The 22,783-nt window shown below is 36.2% G+C and overlaps 2 protein-coding genes across 2 annotated transcripts; both read right to left on the reverse strand.

Annotated features, from left to right (window-relative positions):
- Positions 1-13,822: 13,822 nt before the first annotated feature.
- Positions 13,823-16,112, reverse strand: LOC120080905 (acyl transferase 9). Its single transcript, XM_039035581.1, has one exon. It carries the CDS (start codon positions 15,641-15,643, stop codon positions 14,324-14,326), a length of 1,320 nt encoding a protein of 439 aa, XP_038891509.1. The 5' UTR covers positions 15,644-16,112; the 3' UTR covers positions 13,823-14,323.
- A 1,506-nt stretch (positions 16,113-17,618) lies between these two features.
- LOC120080906 (peptide chain release factor 1, mitochondrial) lies at positions 17,619-22,783 on the reverse strand. Its single transcript, XM_039035582.1, has 11 exons — positions 22,399-22,783; positions 22,097-22,203; positions 21,188-21,286; positions 20,621-20,804; positions 20,437-20,485; positions 20,264-20,342; positions 20,120-20,194; positions 19,947-20,024; positions 19,667-19,825; positions 19,478-19,573; positions 17,619-19,374 (listed from the first exon to the last, which is right to left on the reverse strand). Exons 1-11 carry the CDS (start codon positions 22,550-22,552, stop codon positions 19,177-19,179), a joined length of 1,278 nt encoding a protein of 425 aa, XP_038891510.1. The 5' UTR covers positions 22,553-22,783; the 3' UTR covers positions 17,619-19,176.

Raw genomic sequence — 22,783 nt, forward strand, 5'->3', positions numbered from 1 at the left:
GGTTTTTGTGACGATCATGTCTCCTTGATGTACTATCCCCCTAATAAAATGGTACTTGCGCTCGATTTGCTTCCCGCGCTTATGGCTACTTGGTTCTTTGGAATTTACATCTACTCCATTGTTATCACAATAGAGGGTGATTTGTAGATAAATATTTGGAATTACTTCAAAATCATTAAAGAATTTCCTAAGCCTTACTACTTTTCGCACGTAGCTACATATTTTGCTTCCATGGTGGAGTTAGCAATACAACTTTGCTTTATACTCCTTCAAACTACAGCTCCTCCATTTAGAATGAATACTGACCCCGAAGTAGATTTCCTAGAATCCACATCAGATGAAAATCAGAATTAGTGTATCTTGTAAGGATCAGATCTCAACACCATACACAAGCTTGTAGTCCCTCGTTCTCCGAAGATACTTGAGGATATTCTTAACGGCAGTCCAATGATCATATCCAGGATTGGACTGAAATCTACTGACTATACCTATTGCATAGCATATGTCTGGGCGTGTACACAATATTACATACATCAAACTCCCAACTGCTGATGCATATAGAATTTTTTTCATAAACTCAATTTCTTGGGGTGTCTTAGGACATTGTTCCTTAGACAAATGATTTCCATGTCTAAAAGGTAATAGACCTCTCTTGGAATTTTGCATCTTATATTTAGACAACATTTATCTATATAGGATGCTTGAGAGAAAGTTAGCATTTTGTTCTTGCGATTTCAAATCTTTCATTTGAAATTGCGATGATAGCCATTTTTTAACGTTAGTACGAAAACCTACCTCATTCCCAATAAGTAAGATATCATCAACATATAGTACCAAAAAAGCTATAGTGTTATTGATAATTTTCTTGTAAACACAAGGTTCATCAACATTTTGTTCAAAGTCATAAGATTTGATCGCAGTGCCAAATCTTATATTCCAAGATTAAGATGCTTGTTTTTGTTGGGGTTGATGTCTTAAAGTCTCGTGTCCTATAGTTTGTAAACAGTTTGTACGAACGCTTGTGTTGTTAATATATGATATTTACTTCACATCTTGTATTTTGCTCAGTTACTTGTTTTATTTGCTTTACCACAAACCAATAAACATAAAATCATTGGTTACCTGTATGTGACTCAAGCATGTATGTGGTGACATACAAGTAGATCATGTCTTGAGTGATAACCAAAATGGTCGGTAGTATATGGATATAGGAGGGAAAACTTATCCTAGTAACGCTACGACTGCGGCCCGCTTTGTGGAATGGTCACAAGTATTGTGACTTGTCACTGATGGTCTGATCCTGATCATTCGTGTTGGGGACATGCGAGCGGAGGCGTCCTATACAAAGATTTTGTATAAGACCTAACCACGAAGTGTTAACGTCTTGCTATATAACATCGTTCATGACAGAGACTTTACTTCACCAGGATGACCATAGGTACCATGATCTCAATCCTGAGTGAGTTGGGAACTCCTGCCATTGAGGGCGGTTTTTTGACTTGTATGGGTATGAGTGGCCAGGTCGCCGATTCAAACCTACCATTTTGGGGATTCGTCTGATTTGGGAGTTGGGAACTCCGCTACACAAGATGGAATTCGCTCCTTCCTCGAGGTAGGGGTAAGTAGTAGATAGCTCCCTAAAGGGCTGATTCCAGGGCTTGAACGATGTGGCGACACACACCTTCTTTTGGCCCGAGAGGTGTTCACACATAGTTGGGCTATATTGTATTGTTCATTAGAGGAATCAGTGGTACTTAAGAAGTGAGATGTAACTACAGGGGCAAAACGGTAATTTGGCCCAACTACTTACAAGCATATGTGAAGGGTCATCGTACTCATGATTGGTTATATCCGATGGACACAGAAATATATCTATGGTAAGAAGAGTTCAGCTGTTGGTCTTTAGTGGAATGCTTGACAATTAACGAGTGGTAGATTTCGTGGCTAAAGAGTTTAGTCAGCTATTCACGGAGCATTGGAGCTTCGAGCCATAGATCCATTAGGTCCCCTAAGTTGCTTGGATAAAGTCGAGAACCAGTATTTGGGTTAATTTGAAATGTTCAAATTGACAAGAGGAAGTTCGATTATATATGATATAGTTGGACTAGTTAATTATATATGATATAATTGGCTAAATGTATGAGATACATTATCGTGGAGGAAATTAGATATAAATATGATTTATATCAAGTAGAGGAGAAAATACTATAGTAGATATGTGATATCAAACTATAGGATAAAATTATAATATGATTATATTTATTAATTAATTAGTTAGTTAATTATATGGTAATTAATCCAAAATTCACGTTCGGACGTGGGTTAGTGGGCCAATGTCGGTTATTGTAACCGATGAGTTAAAATGAAAATGGTTTCAATTTTGATCGGTCGTCCAAAGAATTCGTAAGAGCGCACACTGGAGAATAGAGAACGATCGCTTAAAAAAAACGAGAGCCTAATGATAGTCGCCTTTCCACCTAAACGATCGTATACCTCGCGCCTAAATGATCGTTTAGAATAGCTTCTCTAAACGATTGTATAGTGTGCCGATTTTACTAAATGATCATGTACCTTTTCTTAAACGATCGTTCAGTAATTACTACACAATCGTGTAGCTTCTCCAAAATGATAAGCATTTCTGCTATGCGATAGCAGTCTTTTTCCCTCCCACTTGCTTATCGCCTACACGATTCGTGTTTCCTCCTTCCTCTACCAAATTCACCAAAGACTACCCCTTGGGTTTTCACTCCAAGAATACCCGGGGCTCTTTAGTGGTGGTGTCGTCCCCACGGCATTCGTGTTCGTGGTTGTTCATGTTGCTGCAGTCGACATTACTGCTGGGTATTGGTAGATCACGTGGAGGTTTTCGCTACGTTGGAGTTCCGAAAATGTCTTCAACTGGTATGAAACTCTTTCCCTTGTTATTATCTTGTTCTTAGCGTGTCGATAATGAGTATTTGTTTGCATAACTGTTCGTATGAATGTATAATGTTGTATTTCGGACACTGTGAGATCGGAAGGATTCGAACACACTCATGGAACTCTTAGATATGAGATCCTTCAGTTTTAACCCTTAAATGGATCTTTCAAGCTTGCAAACCTTTTTGTCTTGACCCTGTTCAATGAATTCTTCTAATTAAGACATATAAATACTCTCTTCAAAATAGTCATTCAAAAAAGTCGTCTTGACATCCATTTGTCTTATTTCATAATCATAAAAGGCAGTAATGGACAAGAGTATTCTAATGGACTTAATCATGGCAACCGGAGAGAAAGTTTCTTCATAGTCAACCCTCTTTCTTTAAGTAAACCCCTTTGTCACGAGTCTAGCTTTGTAGGTTTCTACCTTACCAACTTAGTGTCGTTTTCTTTTGTAGCTCCATTTGCAACCAATAGGTTTTATCCCATCTGATTGATCTACAAGTTTCCAGACTGAATTGAAGTACATAAATGTCATTTTGAGGTCCATAGCTTTTATTCACTGGTTTCGATCCACATCTTCTATTGCCTGTTTAAAGGTCAATGGATCCTTCAAGCCATCATCAAGTATGACGACCTGAGTTTCTGTTAAATCTATGTAACGGTCAAACTGGTTAACAACCCTCACATTACATTGAGGCACTCTCAACTCTTGTTGATGGGCCAGCCTGATCAACAACTTTTTTTTTATCTATCTGTAGTTTCTTTGGACATTTCACTCAATACCAGTTTACTACGAGGTTGATGATTTCTTATATGTTCTTCCTCTAATAATGTAGTGTTTGTCAATACAAACACTTTATCATCTTGAGGATCATAAAACAGACCACCTTTTATTTCTTTGGGGTATCCTACAAATAGGCATACTTTAGAACGTCGTTCCAATTTCTTTGGGTTTTGCACTAACACATGATGAGCATCCGCAAATCCTGAATGAGTAAACTACCTTTATGCCCTCTCCATAACTTATATGGTGTTTTTGAAATACTTTTCGAGGAAATCATGTTCAGAATATATAGTGCAGTCTATACTGCATATTCCCAAAATGAATTAGGTAACTGAGCATAACTCATCATTAAACGAACTATGTCTAATAGGGTTCTATTTCTCCTTTCTGCTACACTATTTTGTTGTGGTGTACTAAGCACTGTGAGCTGAGACTGAATTCCATGTTCTATCAAAGACTCCTGAAATTTCAAGTCCATATACTCCCCAACCTCGATCTAATCGAAGTGTTTTAATCTTTTTACCTAATAAGTTTTCAACCTCTTCCTTATACTCCTAACTTATGATGCATTAGGTAAATATAGCCATATCTAGAATAATCATAAAAAAAACTTATGAAATATTCAGATCCTCCTCGTGTTTTAACATTCATTAGACCACAGAGATCTGAATGTATAAGCTCTAGAGGTTCTTTGGCTCTTAGACCTTTTCCCATAAAAGATCTTTTAGTCATTTTTACCCTTAAGACATGATTCATACAGAGGTAGAGAGTTGTCTTCTAACTGATTTAGGAGTCCACTTTTTACCAATCTCAAAATCCTATTGAGATTTATATGCACATGTCTTAAGTTCCAAAGATAGCCATTTGGAGAAATTTTTTGTTTCTTATTTTGAGTTTCGGTTGTTTTAAACATCTCTATATTTAAAATAGTTTTTGTCTCAGTTGGTTTTAACAGATATAAGTTAGTTTTAAGTTTAGTAGAACATATTTGAACACCTCTTGAACTAATTAACACTTGATTGATATCAAAAGTAACTTTATACATATGTTCTAATAAACAAAAGATTGATATTTAGTTCCTTTTCTTATCAGATACATAAAATACATTTTCTAATAAAATGTAGGCATCTTCGAAAAATAACTTCAAATATCCCACTGCACAAGCTGAAATGACTTTATCTGTTCCCACCTTGAAAGTCATCTCATTTTCTGCCAGCTATTTCTAGGAACTAGTTTCCTTAATGAAAGTGCAAATATGGTTAGCGGCACCCGAATCTAATATCTAAGTTAAATGAGAATTTTTCACTAAACATGTTTCAATAACAAGTAAATCATATTTACCTTGTTTCTCTTTCTCAGCTTTCTTCAATGCAAGATACTCTGGGCAATTTCTTCTCCAATGTCCGTCCTTTTTGCAAGGGTAACACTTACCTTTTGCAACTTTGGCCTTGCTCTTACTTACAGGAGCTTTCTTTTTCCCTTTTCCTTTCTTCTTCATCTGGATACTCCTATCCTTAGAAGTAAAAGGTACAAACTTCTTACATAGGGTTTAGTCCCAGATGGCGATCCCTTCGGGAATTTTTCCAGGGGTTACAACATTTGTTTCCCCTTTCCGACCTTTATTTTTCATCAGGGATTGATAAATCTGAAGCTCATTAAGAAGACTAGTCAGATTATGTTTTATTTTATTCATCACTGCATTTGTATGAAATTGCAGGAAACTTCTTTGGAACTGATTCCATGATGAAGTTGACTTGACTCTTCTCATCTATGATAGTCTCGTTTGCCTTCGCAATATTGAAGTGGACCATCATGTCCAGGACATGTTCTCTAACATAGGTCCCCTTCTTCATACAGGAATTGTAAATGTACTTGAAAGCATCATGTCGAATAGATGTGGACGGTTGTCCAAAGATCGTTTATAATAATTCCATGATCTCCCTAACGGTGATCATGCTCTCATGCTTCTTAATCAACACATCAGATATGCTAACTAAGATATAAGCTCCGTCTTTTTCATTTTCCCTAACATATTTATCATACGCATCCTGAACGTTTTGGTTTGCAGTTGAGCTGGGAACTGGAGGACATTCCTCAGTTAAAATAAACCCCAATCATCTACTACTAGTATTGTATTGATATCTGATTCCCAGGTTGAATAACCTTCACGGTTAATTTATCAGAAGCTAAAATTTGAATAATATTTGTCATGTTGAAAATATAAACAAATTCTATTAGTAAATTACTTTTAAATCCAATTTTATTTTAGCAAAAGTATTAATGTACCCAAATTTCATTATTAATTGCAATGATACTTTAGTGAGTCAGAATAGATGCTACCGAGGGCAGACAAATACTCCTTCACTGAATCAAAACATTCTTGACTAAATACTAATATTAGAATAACTCTTTATTTCTATAGCCATTTATTTATCGTTTTCGGCCAAGAACTTACTTATACTTAGTAACTCTTGTAAGTGTGACTCTCCATTTTTCAGATTTCAGAGAACGGTATCAACAAGCTCCCGAATTGGAAGACAACGTTGAAGATGAAACTAAGAAACCCTATTCATTTCTTAAGTTTGTGGTGTTCCAATCCCTATGTTACAACCCTCCAAATGGGTAGTCGCCTAAAAACGACACGCAGGTGAAACATAGGAATCTCACAATGCAACCTAATTGAAGAGACCATAGGATATGTTCACACATTTTATTCATCTACTTACTATGAACTACTTCCCCTATTCACCTTGTTATTGACCCATGCAAAAACTTTCTGAATGGAGCAGTTGCAGTAAAAGTGACACGAAGCCAAGCATGGACCTCACAGTGTGAACTCTTAGGGACTTGATAGCTAGAAACAATATATCGTATATATTATTAATCTCCCACTAAAGTGTTCTATATGTTTCGGTAAATGTTTACTCAAGTATATTTGGACTAAAAACAACCTAAGTTTAGGCAATTATCTAGAAAAACACCCTAAGTTTAGGCAATTATCTAAGTATAATGTTTATATTTGAATTTAACCTACGATGTCTAAATGAAAAACAAAATTATTATCACACATCGCTCATGCATGCTCGTAAAATCGGGTTAACAAAATTCGAGAATCGACTAAAAATCCCCAGTAGCAGGTGTTCCATAAACCGTCAATTTAAGTACCTTCAACATTAGACAGGATTTAGCCCGAGTGAGTTTGTAACCATAGTTTTACAAGATAATGACCTATTTTAACTAATTAAAACAAGTTGTTATGTGTTAACCCTAGGTGAGCATGCATCTTATTTTTGTTATATATTTTAAATGTCTAAATCATTTTATAACATTTTATAAAACTATATACATGCTTTTCCATCCATAACATACACCAAATATTTCATAATTTAATATAACAAATTATATTAAACACATGAAAACCCTACATCATGCATACTATATATTATAACAAATTATAACATCCGTGATACATGCTTCCTATGGTGGGATTTTAAATGTATATGACATACTATATGCACATACAAGATTTATCTAATTATAACATGGATTCCATAATGTATAAATAATTAAACATGCTGATATAGACCAGTTTTGGCATCTTAAGCAAGCAAACAAGCTAAATTATTACAAAAAATAATCAAAAACCATTCTTGAATCGCCACTGGATCGCCGAACTGACCCAAACCGACTCGAACCCACTTGAACTAGACCTCCAAGGCTTGAAAAAGGGTGAAGCGGTCCAAAATGGGCTGAATCGGCCTTAAATGACCCGAACGGGTTGAACCAATACCACCTAGACCACTGGCTGGCGCGCACATATTCTAGGCAGGACGAAGAACAACATCGCGATGCTACATGAACAGTGTTGCGACGCTGCAAGGCAGTAGCTTCAGCTAATCGTTTTTCCTACTGTGCATGCTGCATTTCTTCTTCAATTACAACCTAATTACAACTCTATTGACTCTAACAAATTTATAGACTTTTAATGACACATTAAGACCCATAAACAAAGAGCCAATAACAACATAATTGAAGAGAAATCTAATGTCAAAACTAAAAAAACATCCATATCAGCACCCATTTCATACAACTTATGAAAAACACCCACTAAACTAAAATTAACATAAATTGAGTGCTTAAAACAAGCTCTCATACCACTTGTTAGAGTTGACATTCAACATACGGAAGCAATTTAGATCCTAAGCACTCTAATTACATTAATTTTAGACAAATAGCATGCATGTTCATTTTCCAGAATTTAGGGTTAGAAATATACAACCTTTGAAGAAACACTCAATTGCTTCATTCCACTGCCAATTTCTTCTTAGAATCTTGGTGTAGACAACCACAAGAGCTTTTCTACTATTGTTTTGGCCTTAGATTGGGTGGTGAAATCCAAACTGAGATGGATTTTTGGAGAATTTTGAGTTGGAGAGAGAATGAAAAGAATTGCATTAAGTTTTTAATCAAATTAAAAACTTTCTTTTATAGATTTCAACCATGCAATTTAATTTAACAATAATTTGACATTTAAAAAAGTACTAAGAAATTGGATTGGGTGGAATTGGTAGTGGATTTTTTTGGGATAAATTCACTACTAATTCTAATTTCATTTATTTTAAAATAAATTCAAATAGATCAAGTTAATTTAACTCAATTAATTTTAAATGTTAAATTTGAATTTCAAAAAATTCAAATTTTATAAAATTAATTTTTTAAATTAATATAATTAATTAATTTAATATTAAATTAACAAAAGAAAATACGTTAATCCAAATATGAACCTGATTCGTATTTATAATATTTAAATCAAGTTTAAATACTTTTAACTCTCCATTATTAACTCGATAATTAAACATTAATTATATTCAAATAATCCAACCCTAATCCGAATTTAAACATTACAAATTCTCTCAATAAACGATTCTAAGGTTTAATCCATTTACGAGCTAGTAGAGGACCTAATGAATCTACAAATCATGAGCTTCAACGATCTAAGATTAATTGGCCTAAACTCTTGTAATCGAATTAATCAATATTCGTTAACTACCAGGAACTCCACTAAAGTCTAATAGTTGCACTCTCTGCATTGTAGATATATTTTTGTCTACTTCATTTAACCATAATCAGTAAGTCGATCCTTTACAGGTCTGTTCATATTACAGTTGGGGTAAAATTACCCCCTATAATACATCTTACTCCTTAAGTCTCTATTGTTCCACTAATTATCGTCTAGTTTATAAACACCGTTCATGACAGAGACTTCACTTCACTAGGATGATCATAGGTAATATGACTTCAATCCTGAGTGAGTTGGGAACTCCTGCCATTGAGGGCAACCCTTTGATTTGAATGGGTGTGAGTGGCTAGGTCGTTGACTCAAACACCTACACTTTGGAGATTCGTCTAATTTTGGGGTTTGGGTGAAAGGATCTCATATCTAAGAGTTCCATGAGCACGTTCGGATCGCTCCGATCTCACCGTGACCAAAATACATATTATACATTCAATACATATAGTTATGCAAACAAATCTTAATTAACGGCATACTAAGACAAAGATATATAACAAAGGAGAGAGTTCCATACCAGTTGAAGACAGCCTTCACATTTCGGAACTCCAATGCAGCGGAAACCTCCATGCGATCTACCAACGCCTAGCAGCAGTGTCAACAACAGCAGCATGAACAACCGCGAACACAAACGTTGTGGGGACGAAACCACTACTAAAGAGTCCCAGGTATTCTCGGAGTGAAAATCCAAAGGGTGAACTTTGGTGAATTTGGTAGAGGAAGAAGGAAACACGAATCGTGTAGACAATAAGCAAGTGGGAGGGAAAAAGACACTATTGCATAGCAGAAGTGCTTATCGTTTAGGACGAGCTATACGATCGTGTAGGATTTACTGAACGATCATTTAGAAAAAGGTATACGATCGTTTAGCTAAATCAGCACACTGTACGATTGTTTAGATAAGCTATGTGATCGTGTAGAAAACAGTGTGTAATTGTTTAGGCATGAGGTAGATGATCGTTTAGGCGGAGAGATGACTATCGTATAGGCTTTTGTTTTTCTTAAGCGATCGTTCTCTATTCTCCAGCGCGCGCTCTTATGAATTCTTTGGACGACCGATCAAAATGAAAACCATTTTCATTTTAACTCATTAATTACAATAACCGACGTTGCCTCACTAACCCATGTCCGAACATGAATTTTGGATTAATTATCATATAATTAATCAACTAATTAATAAATAAATATGATCATATTATATTTTTATTCTATAGTTTGATATCACATATCTACTATAGTATTTTCTCCTCTACTTGATATAAATCATATTTATATCTAATTTCCTCCAAAATAATGTATCTCATACATTTGCCAATTATATCATATATAATTAACCAGTCCAATTATATCATATATAATCAAACTTCCTCTTGTCAATTTGAACATTTCAAATTAACCCAAATGCTAGTTCTCGACTTTATCCAAGCTACCCAAGGGACCTAATGGACCTGTCGCTCGAAGCTCTAACGATTCGTGAATAGATGACTAAACTCTTTAGCCACAAGATCCACCATCCGTTAAGTGTCAGGCATTCCACTAAAGACCAACAGCTGAACTCTTCTCACCATAGATATATTTTTGTGTCCATCGGATATAACCAATCACTAGTACGATGACCCTTCATAGATGCTCGTAAGTACAGCTAGGCCAAATTATCGTTATGCCCCTGTAGTTACATCTCACTCCTTAAGTATCACCGATTCCTCTAATGAACAATACAATATAGTCCAACTATGTGTGAACACCTTTCGGGCCAAAAGAATGTGTGTGGCACCACATTGTTTAAGCACCGGAATCAGCCCTTAAGGGAGCTATCTATCTACTTACCCTTGCCTCGGGGAAGGAGTGAATTCCATCTTGTGTAGCTGAGTTCCCAGCTCCCAAATCAGACGAATCCCCAAAATGGTAGGTTTGAATCGGTGAACTGGCCACTCGCACCCATACAAATCAAAGGACCACCCTCAATGGCAAGAGTTCCCAACTCACTCAGGATTGTGGTCATGTTATCTATGGTCATCCTAGTGAAGTGATGTCTCTGTCATGAACGGTGTTATATAACGAGACGTTAACACTTTGTGGTCAGGTCTTATACAAACTCTTTGTATAGGACCCCCCCGCTCGCATGTCCCCAACACGAATGATCAGGATCAGACCATCTGTGACAAATTAAAACACTTGTGACCATTCCACAAAGCGACTGCATCCGTAGCATTACCAGGATAAGGTATCCCTCCTTTATCCATATACTACAGACCATTTTGGTTATCACTTAAGACATGATCCACTTGTATGTCACCACATACATGCTTGAGTCACATATAGATAACCAGGGATTTTATGTTTATTGGTTTGTGGTAAAGCAAATAAAACAAGTAACTGAGCAAAAATACAAGATGTGAAGTAAATATCATATATTAACAACACAAGTGTTCGTACAAACTGTTTATAAACTATAAGACATGAGACTTTAGGGCATCAACCCCAATACTAGGAACTTAGCTACACAAGATATAATTCACTCCTTCTTCGATGCAGGGGCAAATAGATAGATAGCTCCCTTAAGGGTTGATTCCAGGGCTTGAACGATGTGACGCCACACAGCTTCTCTTGGCCCGAGAGGTGTTCACATATAGTTGGACTATGCTGTATTGTTCATTAGAGGGATCGATGGTACTTAAAGAGTGAGATGTAACTAGAGGGGCAAAATGGTAAATTGGCCTAGATGTACTTAGGAGGATCTATTAAGGGTCATCATACTCATGATTGGTTATATCCGATGGATACAGAAATATATCTATAGTAAAAAGAGTTCAGCTGTCAGTATTTAGTGGAATGTCTGGCAGTTAACGGATGGTGAATCTCATGACTAAAGAGTTTAGTCAGCTGTTCACGTACCGCTGGAGCTTCGAGCCATAGGTCCATAAGGTCCCTTTAGTAGCTTGGATAAAGTAGAGAATCAGTTTTTGGGTCAGCTTGAAATGTTAAAATTGACAAGAGGGAGTTCGATTATATATGATATAACTGAATTGGTTAATTATATATGCTATAATTGACTAAATGTATGAGATACATTATTTTGGAGGAAATTGGATATAAATATGATTTATATCAAGTAGAGGAGAAAACACTATAGTAGATATATGATATCAAACTATAGGTTAAGAATATAATATGATTATATTCATTATTTAATTATTTAGGTGGTTATGAGATAATTGGCCGAGTATTTCTCCGGAATCGTGTGAAAGTGGGAAGTTCGAATTCAGTTCTTGTAATTGAAGAATAAAATGAAAATTGTTTTCATTTCTGTAAAGAGGATTTGGAAAAACGCTCATGGTGTGAATCTATACGATCGCTTAGCATTGAGAGCCTATGCGATCGCTTAACACACTGAGCGGAACTAAACGATCGCTTACCTTTTACTAGACGATCACTTAGCTAAACCTACATAATCGTGTACCTTTTTCTAAACGACAAGCACCCGACTATACGATAGTCTTCTACTATTTCCCACTTGCTTGTTCGTTCAACATGATCGTCTTTTCCTCCTTCCCTATACCAATTCTATCAAAGTCCACCCTTTGGATTCTCACTCCGAGAATACCGAGGGCTTCGAATGGTGGTGTCATCCCCGGTTGCTGTTGGTTCGTACGTTACTGATTGTGTAGACGACCGTGGTGCTGTTAGGCGATTGTTTGCTGGGCCATAAGGAGCATAAAGAAGTTCGCTTCCGTTGGACTGAGTTTGTTTGAAGAAAGTCTTCAACTGGTACGTTTACTCGGTCTTTTGTATTTTATTTGTTAAAGCATGCCAGTAATTAGTGTTACAATGCATATCTGTATGTTAGAATGTATGTGTGGTAATTCTGTCACAATGAAATCAGAAAGATCCGCTTCCGTTCATGGATTCTTTTATTTAAGAGTTCCTTCATAATGAACAATTGGTTTGTGGTCCTACCACTAAACTGAGTCTCTCTAAGTCATAGAGAGGACCTTGTTCAAGACTAGGAGTTAGTATTTAAGGGAATAACCTATCTACTACCCATGAAATCAAGTATGAGTGAATTCCATCTTGCAGGACTATGTCCCCAGCTATTCACCCAGTCTTATCCCTAAATGGGAGTCTTATTGAGCGGCGATGATGATTCACATATGCAGGTTAAAAGATAATCCCGAATAATTTAGAATTCACAGTTAGCTTAAGATTAAGATCGAGTTACCTTAGGTCATAAACTTGAAATAGTCAGTTTTAAAAGTAAACAGTGTTATAAAGAAAAGTGATTATTTTATGGTCTAATCTTATGCAAACATCTTTTACATAGGATGCCCCCACTCGCATGTATCTACATGAACAACCTTAGGATCAAGTTATTTGTATCATATACAAAGTAGGCCACATCCAATAGTGTCCCCAAGATAAGGTACCAAACCTTATCCTTATACTTATAGACCGTTTTGACTATATACTCAAATTTGATCCACTTTTATGTCTATACATAAAGTTCAAGTATTCATACTAAGCTAGGAGTTCGTTAATTTATTGGATTTAGAATATTACAAATGCAATTTATATGTTCAATAACAACATTATTGAATAAACCTCAATAACAACTTTATTATAAATAGAATAAGTTTAAAGATTACAAACTGCGAGTTTTAAGACATACAATATAACATAATAAACTTTTTAACGCATTCAAAAATTAAAAATTGTTTATTTATTAATTTAAAATTTTTTAAAATTTTTTTGGTTTTAATAATTATTTCACAAATATCCATCATTGAAAATTTGACATTCTCATACAATTAAAATATTGACATTTCCATCAATGTCCATATTTTCAACCTTAGTTAATACAAATTTATAATGATATATCAATTTAAAATTTTAAGAAAAAAGGATTAAGTTGATTTGGAAGCTGGTATGGACTGTTTAAACCGAGGCTTGAAGACCCAAGAAAGGGCAAGATAAGTTTTTTTTTTTTTTTTTTGAATTATTATGGTGAGATAGCTTTGATCAGTTAAATTATAAATTTTGTCCTACGATTTGTAGGAAGTTACAATTTAGTCTTTATAGTTTGATAAAACTTCACATAAGTAGTTCACATGATTTGATGAAATCCTCATAAATAGTCCTAGGACTCTCAACGAAGGTTCATTCAAATTATAGAGATTAAATTTTAATTATAAATTTTAAAAATTAAATTAAAAATATTTTCAAATTATAGGACTAAATTTACAATTTAACCTTTTAGTCATTTTGAAACAAGGCTTGGAGACCAAATAAAGGGCAAATAATCGAAAAAGTTTTGGTTAAGGTTAAATCATAGATCTGGTCTACGGTTTGTAGAAAATTATAATTTAGTATTTATTGTTAAATAAAACTTCACATAAATGATCCACAATATTTGACAAAATAGCCATAAATAGGGATCTTTAACGAGAATTTTATCCAACTATAGATATTAAATTCTAATGTTCTCCAAATAGTTGGACGGATTTGCAATTTAACTTTTTGGTTATTTAGAAGTGAAGAAAGGAAAGAGTTCAAAGGAAGAGTTGTGAGATTTGGTGTAGAAAAGAGAGACGATGAGGCTCTTGGACGCACCATGTCATGAGACGAATGCCCTTTCTAGGCATAGGAAGAGAGCCCACGATTCCGACAGGTATTACCGGCGAGCCTTGGATCGGAACCACATGCACCGGCGGGCCGCACCCATAGTCCACCTGGTTGAACCCAAGCCTTCCCCACTCCGATATGAACAGCGTCGAGTAATCGAGCGGCGGAGCAAACGGGTCCGATTCCGGTTCCCTCTGCTTTTGTGATATGTATTCTCTAAATTCCCTTCCCAGTCTGCTCTTTGCTTCTTGTATCAGCTTCACCACTTCGTTAATGGACGCCTCCCCAATTTCCTTACTCCAACCGCTGATTCTCACCGGAAAGAAGCAGTTCCCGTAAAACCCCTTCGGCAGCGGTGGCTCCACCATTTGCCGGCAGTTCGCAAAGAAAACTAGCTTTATTTCTTGATCGTTGTTGCAGGAAGCCTCGTAAACCGCCCGTGTTCGACTTCTCCAAAAACACGCAGCGACAATTTCAAAGGCGGAGCAGGTAATTCCTGTTGATTCTTGAAACTGCTTCTTTAGGGCATTGATCCGATCCATGGGAATGTCGATGTTAGATTGTTGTAGGCTGTAATCAGGCAGGGGTGGGGGAGGGTTAGGAATTGCAAGTTGATGATTAATTAGGGCATTTTGAGGAGGATCAGGGAAGAAATCTCTATCCCATGTAGGTTTAATGGTGGGAGCTAGGTCAATTCCTCTGGCGAATTCCCCCAGAGCATTCAAGAATTGGGCAGCTCCAAGGCCATCACAGATGCTATGGCAGAAAACCAAACCCATCACAAACCCTCCAGAAGCAAATTCCGTGATTTGCATCTTCACAAGCGCTTCTCCTTCTGCTTCTGGTTCAGATTCATGTTCCTCAGGAAGAAGAAGATGAAAGGGGATGGAAGTAAGATCATCCAAATAGTTAAGGGAAGCTAAAGTGGAATCGCAAGAAGCTTCCACGAACAGAACTCCTTGATTTTGGTTAGAGCAGTCAAGTTGAAGAGGGTAAGTTTGTGGTTTGAGCCGTCCAGCAAGAGGGTAGTAAAGAACCAAAGCTTTTGACAATGCTTCTCTAACAATGGCAGCAGGAGCAGCTTCAGAAGGGGAATCTTTGAACACATGGAGAGTGCGAGTATGTATTCTCAATACAGGGAGGCTGTCGATTGGGGATAAATGGAGAATGGTTGAAGGAGTTTCTTCACAAGGCTTAACCAAGCTGGGCTTGCATCTTCTTACATTCATCCTGCAATTACTATCCATCAAGATCAACAGACTTAAATGGCAGCTGCTTCTTGCTCTAATCAACAAACTTAAATGGTAGCTGCTTCTTGCTCTTCCTCTTCCACTATATATATATGTGTGCGTCTGCGTGTGTGTTTATAATAATGGAAATATGGTCTTTAGCTTGAAGCAATTCTCATCCTTGGCTTTCAAGTACTCCAAAGTAAACTTGCTATTTGCGTACAGCACAATGTATGTTTCTTTAGCTCTGTGTTTGGTGGATATCACTACTCCCAATTTTCAAACTCCATTCAATGACATTTCTTACAGTTCTGTGGATCATTTTTGAACATCTGTGTTTCAACACTTAGAACATGATGATTATACAAACGAAGTCTTTACACTTGCTGCCCAGATAGCCCCACCAGAGTCCACTGTCCAAAATGGAGCAGTTTTTATCCTATCCATTAAGCCACATCACACATGGGTATCGCCAAGAAAAAAGAAGGTGAGAAATTTTCATATACTACAGTGGTATATACGATTTCCCTTCTTAATTTTACATGTCATCACAGGATATATTAATTTATTGTTCATTTATTTCTTGTATCCTACCTAATTTTTAGGTTAAAATACTACTTTGGTGTTTGTGCTTTTGGTTTTGATTCATTTTGATTTTTGTAATTTTAAAATGTTCAGTTTGGTACCTTTCGACTATAGTTCATTTTGGTTTCTATACTTTCAAAATGTTCATTTGGTCCTGTACTTTCAACTTTGATTCATCTTAGTTTTTGTGTGTTTAAAAAGTCACTATCTCTGCCCTTTCATTTTCATTTTTGTTTCATTTTTAAAGGATCAAATTGATTATTTTTTTAAAGTTCAAGTACCAAAATGAACCAGAATTCAAAGTGCAAGGTCTAAAATGAACCTGAATTCAAAGTGCAAAGACCAAAATTGATATTTTGAAAGTATATTGACCAAAATGAATCAAAGTTGAAAGTATAGATATCAAAATGAACATTTTAAAAGTATACAAACCAAAATGAAAAAAAAAACCAAAAATACATACACTAAAATCGTATTTCAACATAATTCTTAAATTTTACTTTTGTGACAAAAAGAAAACTTTTCCATATATTATGTAGTACTAGATCTTTTCCAAAAAAAAAAAAGAAAACTAAAAAACCCATTTTCCAAGAATTCACACTCAACTACCAATCTTCTATCTAGAAATATGTTGTGCAATGGTAAATTCCCTGAATCCCACCTGGACCCAATTCTCTTTATCTTCCATCTATTGTGAGAAGATGGGTTTCAGTTCACTGATTTAGTGGGGAGAGCCTACTTTTGTGATGAGCAGCTACTGCTACTGACATTGAACTAATCCAAGAAGAATTGTAGGGTCCGTAATCCACGTAAACAAGAAGTGGAAGTTTCTGTTATTGTTTTTTTTTCCTTAAATGGAGTTGTAGGTGAGAAGTGGAAACCACACGCAAAAATGAATGTGGACGGAAGTTCTTGGTGAAAGGTTGAAATCCGACGTTTACACCAAAATTGACCTGCTATGAGTCGAAAATTTTTCGTATATGAAGTTCGTGAAATAAATGAATGATAATTTTATACATTAACATGTCAAATTATGAATTGGACTATTAAGTATTATTGTAGTATTAGAAATTTTTTTCGTTCAAAATACAGGCGTATACTAGAGCAAGTTCAAGAGAGATGTTAGGGTTTGGGTCTAATTTTTATTTGATTCCTAAGTTTGAAAATGTTAAATTTTTAATCCTTAAAGTTTTGAATTTCGTTTCAAATTAGTCTCTAGGTTTCAAGATTACTTGAAGTTTTAACATCAATTTTCACTTCTTACTCATTTACAATTTTGTTGTTAATGTCTATTGATTAATTTAAAATAATTATGAAATGAAGTTGAAATTTACCTTTAATAGTAATGAAAAAAATATTAGAATAGTCCAGAAAAATAAAGTGAATGTTTAATGAAAAATCAAATATCAAGAGTGTAAATTCTCAATGATTAAATTGAAACAAATTTCAAACATCAAAGGTAAAATTACTAATTTTTGTCCCAGAAACTCAAAAAAAATTTCCTTTGCTTACATTATCATCCGTCAAAATTACAAATTTACTCTTAATTTTCTTTTTCTCTCTTCCTTTCTCTTTGTTTCTTTTTTTCCTTCTTTCCTCTTTCCCAATTTTCTTGACCATCGTTTCCCTCAACATCTCAGTGTTGTTGCTGCCTCTCTGTGTGTTGTAGAGGGTCATGAGTTTTCAATCTATCTCTATTGCACACGCAAGTTTCCGATCTCAGTGAGTTTGTGTTTTAGTCTGATGAGAGAGAGGAGAGAGAGGAGACCAAGATGAGAGTAAGAGTCAGAAAGGACAACAATTAAGACAGGAGAGCAAGAGAACGAGTGTCAGAGGCAACGAAGACCAAAGAGAGAGGGTGAGAGGTCTAATCTGAGGTTCCATTTTGTAGTCCCAAAAGGTAAAAGAAATTCAATTTCAAAATGTAAGGCATTCCATTCCAGGCCCAAAATTTGGGACATCGATATGACAAATCCCAAGTAAGCCACTCAGTATGGCAAGGCAATGAGTGTATATATATTAAAAAAATGGTTCACCAAAACTTAGTTTGGCCGATCATTACTTAACATGCAGATGCAGCGACGATGTTTCATGTTGACCAGGCAACAGAAAAACAAGGGAGTAGGGAGATAGTACTAGCAAAGTTCCCATATAGAGAGAGTACAAGTACTGCACATGCAGTACAACCATGACTTGAAATTGCAGTCAGCTCTAAATAACAACTAACGAGGTTAAGATTGAATTGGTAGTACATCCATGTGTAAAGGTGGGAGTTGTACTTGCACACTGTACTGTAACACAAATCTAAGCTAAGGCAGTGGCTAGGGCTATGCAGGTGCTGTTATTTAAGCTTGAGATTCACTAATAACCATGGAATTCTTCAAACACACAGCACACAATGGTAAGTAGTTGAATTTGGCAGTAGTTTTGGGAGCAGCGGGGAAGAGACAGAGCATGAATGGAATCCTCAACAAGGCCTTCCTGTTGTGCCTCCACTCATGCACTGCCTCTTCCCTGGCTGCCCCTCATTATTCTATCTCCATCTCCTTTTGCCTTTCTTTGCTTCTCCTTTCCTTTACTTTTGTTATTTGTTTATGGTTAAAATATTATTTTATTTTGGTCCCTATACTATGATAGCTTGACCTTCGTTTTAACTTCCATCAAAGTTCTACCTCTTTCAGGATTAGGACGACTTCTTCAACTAGTTCCATCTCAACAGGAGTTTGGTTTGAACCAGACTCCAGCATACAACTGCATCGACATTACTACTACTACTATGACATACTACAAACAGTTGTAAAATATATGAAATCTAATCTCTTGAAAGATATAATGTATGTAACCCCACCCCATTCTACTTGTATTGTACTTCTATAAGAAACACATTTTTTTTTTTTTGTTTTTTTACCTGAATCAAATACAAAGTGGGCAGATCTTATTTGATGCAATGCTTCTCTTCACTACCACTACGAAGAAGAGGAAGTGAAGGATGCAATTGCATCCATTTCCTGTTGCAATAACAGAGCGTCCACGAATATATCCAGATTTTGCCCCTGCATTACCTCCTCAATTGCGTGGTCCGTAATGCCTACTCGATGATCTGTTACCCGCCCCTGCGGAAAGTTGTACGTGCGGATGCGTTCCGATCTGTCCCCACTACCAATCTGCTTTTTATCATCACAAAATGATTAAAATAATTTTTGTCAGGTTTATAATCATTCAATTTTACACTTTCAAACATAATTTTTTGTACTATTACAATCTTGCCTGTTCTGATCGAAGTTTCGACCGACTGCTCTGAATTCTACGTCGTTCTATTTCATATAGCTTTGCACATATAACTTTAAGCGCCTTTGCTTTGTTCTGTCCCAAAACAAACGAAACACAAACGAGCTAAAACCAAACAGAGCTAAAACCACAAAATCATATAAGCAATAGAAACATCACTGTTCCTACCATATGTTGGGATCGCTCATCTTGTATGGACACAGTCAACCCAGTTGGAACGTGAATCACTCTAACAGCACTGTTTGTGGTATTTGCATGCTGACCTCCTGAACCACCTGATCTGAACGTATCTATTCTCAGGTCCTCGTTCTTCAACTCTACATCTACCTGCACATGCCCTCAACAATATCACCACCCAAACCTAGAATCATAATCAATCCTTTTCCTTTTAGTTACAAAATTACTCTGGATATTCATTTTCTAGGAAGAAAGTGGCTTGGGTTGGAACCTCGTCTGCTTGAGGGAGAATGGCTACAGAAACAGCACTGGTGTGAACACGTCCAGCCTTCTCTGTCACAGGTACTCGCTGCTCAAGGAAGAGAACGGTTTCAATTATCAATTTACCGTTGTTGCCACTGGTAAATAATGCTAAAAGGCTAATGATATGTCTGTTGAGAAGACCTGTACTCGGTGAATTCCACTCTCAAATTTAAGTTTCCCATATACCCCTGCACCTGATATCGCAGCAATGGCTTCCTGCGCAGAACGATGATAAATATACAAGAAATTTACTTCAAAGGAAATTAAAATTTGCTATGAAATCACCTTATATCCTTTAAGATCCGATTCTGTTATGTCTACCACCTCAAACTTCCAGCCTTTCTTCTGTGCGTATCTCTCATACCTATTTTGATCCAAAGGAAATAACCCTTGAAAACTAGAACGTGCAGAATTATTATAACCAGAGAAACTGAGCATGCTATGTAACTGTTACTCACATTTTGAATATATCCATGGCAAACAAAGAAGCTTCTTCTCCACCAGTTCCTGGTAAAACTTTCTATTAGCTATAGCTGTCGACATCGGAAACAGAGAAAAGGAGAACAGAAACCATGCTTTTTTTTTTTTTTTTTGAGAAAATACTCCCATTGATGACGTTCACTAATATGCATTATTACCTACCTGCTCTCACCTCCAAGATGCAATCCCTCTCATCAGCATCATCTCTGGGAAGTAACGACTTGAGCAAGAACTGCTGTAATCTTTTCTCTTCTTGAACTGCCTGATCCAATTCCTCGGTAGCCATATCAAGCATATCTTTATCCTCTTGGCATTCTTCCATCAGCGTTCTCAAACCATTAATTTCCTACAGCAAGAACATAATCATAAAGAATTTCTGATTTCCTTCTGTAAATATTACAACCACACACTATTCATTGGGGAAGAGGATGCCTCCAAGTCAGTCCACTTTCAAGAATTTTGATAGGCATCTGCAAGCTCATTGTAAGATAAGACACAAACACCCACATAAGTTTCATTTACGACATTTTGGAGTTTGGACAACAACCAAGCCAAACAAATAGAGAATTAGACTAATTAGTAAATAATTGTGAAAGAACAGCATGGAACAAGATCATCTTTGCACCTAAAGGAAATAATCCATCATCTGTTCACCTTTTCAGAGATAATATTTTAAGCATTTCGTAACGTAAAAAAAGAAAATATCCAATGTATTGACTGTCTCCATACCTTCTGTTTAGACCTCAACTCATTTATTAGATCCATCGTATCTCTGAGTTTTTTAAGCTCCTTGTTAGCCTTTGCGTACTCGGCTGGTGGGGCTTCTGGCTATCTTCAAATAACACCATGAGTAAAGCAAACTAAATCACTATTTAAGGTCTTTAATTAGAAGAGAAAGGGGTAGAGGAGAAAAGGAGGGGTGGGGAGGCTGAGATTTTATTTATTTATTTATATTACTTTACTATTTTTCTTTTATGATTAGAAACAATTTGTTGAACAAAGAGAGACAAAATTATAAAAATTAAAAAGAGAGACAATGTATATTTAGAGATAGCTAAGAAAGTTATGTTCCAAAAAATCCAGCTATAAGGTTCTTCTTTCTTGGAGAAGAGCCAATGGTTTCTTTTATTCCAAATTGCCCAAAAGAATGGTCTAATTATGTTTATCCAAATTATTTTATTTTCCCTCTAGAAAGGATGTCCTGGGAGAGTGGATAAGAGGAAACCTCTGGGATGGTGTGGTAAAGCCACTGACCAACCAAAGGAAGAGAGCATATCATTCCAAAAGTCTGGAAAATGTGACCTTACTATTCAGCTTCATTCTTGCATAGAAGCGAGATAGATAAATATGGGATATGGTGCTGTCAGAGGTCTTGGGTATTGACAACAACATCGTGAGCAAGCTCCCAAAGAAACAGTTCTATCTTCTTTGAAGATGGGTCTATCCAAATCGAATGCAATAAAAAAGGGCTGTTTCTCTCCAGCAATGATATTTAAGCCAAGAAGGAAATATTTGGTTGTGAAACTATGTATCTTCCAAATGTGGGAAATTATAATGCTTCTATTCCATTCAATTTGTTGGACAGATTAAAAACTAAATTTCGAAGCTGAAGCATAAAAAATCGAGAATAAGTGGTACCTGATTGATTATATTTAGAAGAAAAGTGCTCCTGAGCTCAATGGCCGTCAGCCTTTGTTCCATTATCTTGAGAAGCTCCATTGATGGCTGCTGCGATTGTACTTCGCCTATTTTAAACAAGTTCGAAGAGATCTTCAGATTATAAGAGGCCAAGCATCGAAAAATGCAAACAAAGATTTCAAGCAAAAGGTAATCGCCGATAATAATATAATTTCATAATTCAAAGGAAAAACATAATTCACAACATCCCAATGTAAATGAGCCAAAGCCGTGATTAACCAAAAAGGAAAGAAGATAAGAACCTTTGGAATAAAAACGAAACGACGGAGAAGAAAGATGTTCGAATGGTGGTGGAAGTAACGGGTTTGTACTGATGCGTGAAGGATCCGTGCGGCAGTGTAGGGCAAGTGTTCGGATTTGTTCAACAAGCCGCATAGTTCCTCGATTAATTCTCATATTCCTATTCTCTATCGAATCTGAAGTAACGGCTAGTAATAATTGATCGCAAAATTGACAAAGAAAAGTAGAGTAGGAGGTCCAAGCCTAGAGCACGCGGCGGAAGGGAAGGGTAAACTTGAGCAAAGAGACGAAAGATGCGGTTCTCCGGCTCTGGTCCGGCTGTCTGAAATCAGGGAAGAGAAGGATAATCACAGGGAAATAATTAGAGATGACTCCAAATATTGGGAA

Source organism: Benincasa hispida, chromosome 7 (assembly GCF_009727055.1).
Source record: "Benincasa hispida cultivar B227 chromosome 7, ASM972705v1, whole genome shotgun sequence".
Lineage (NCBI taxonomy): Eukaryota > Viridiplantae > Streptophyta > Magnoliopsida > Cucurbitales > Cucurbitaceae > Benincasa > Benincasa hispida.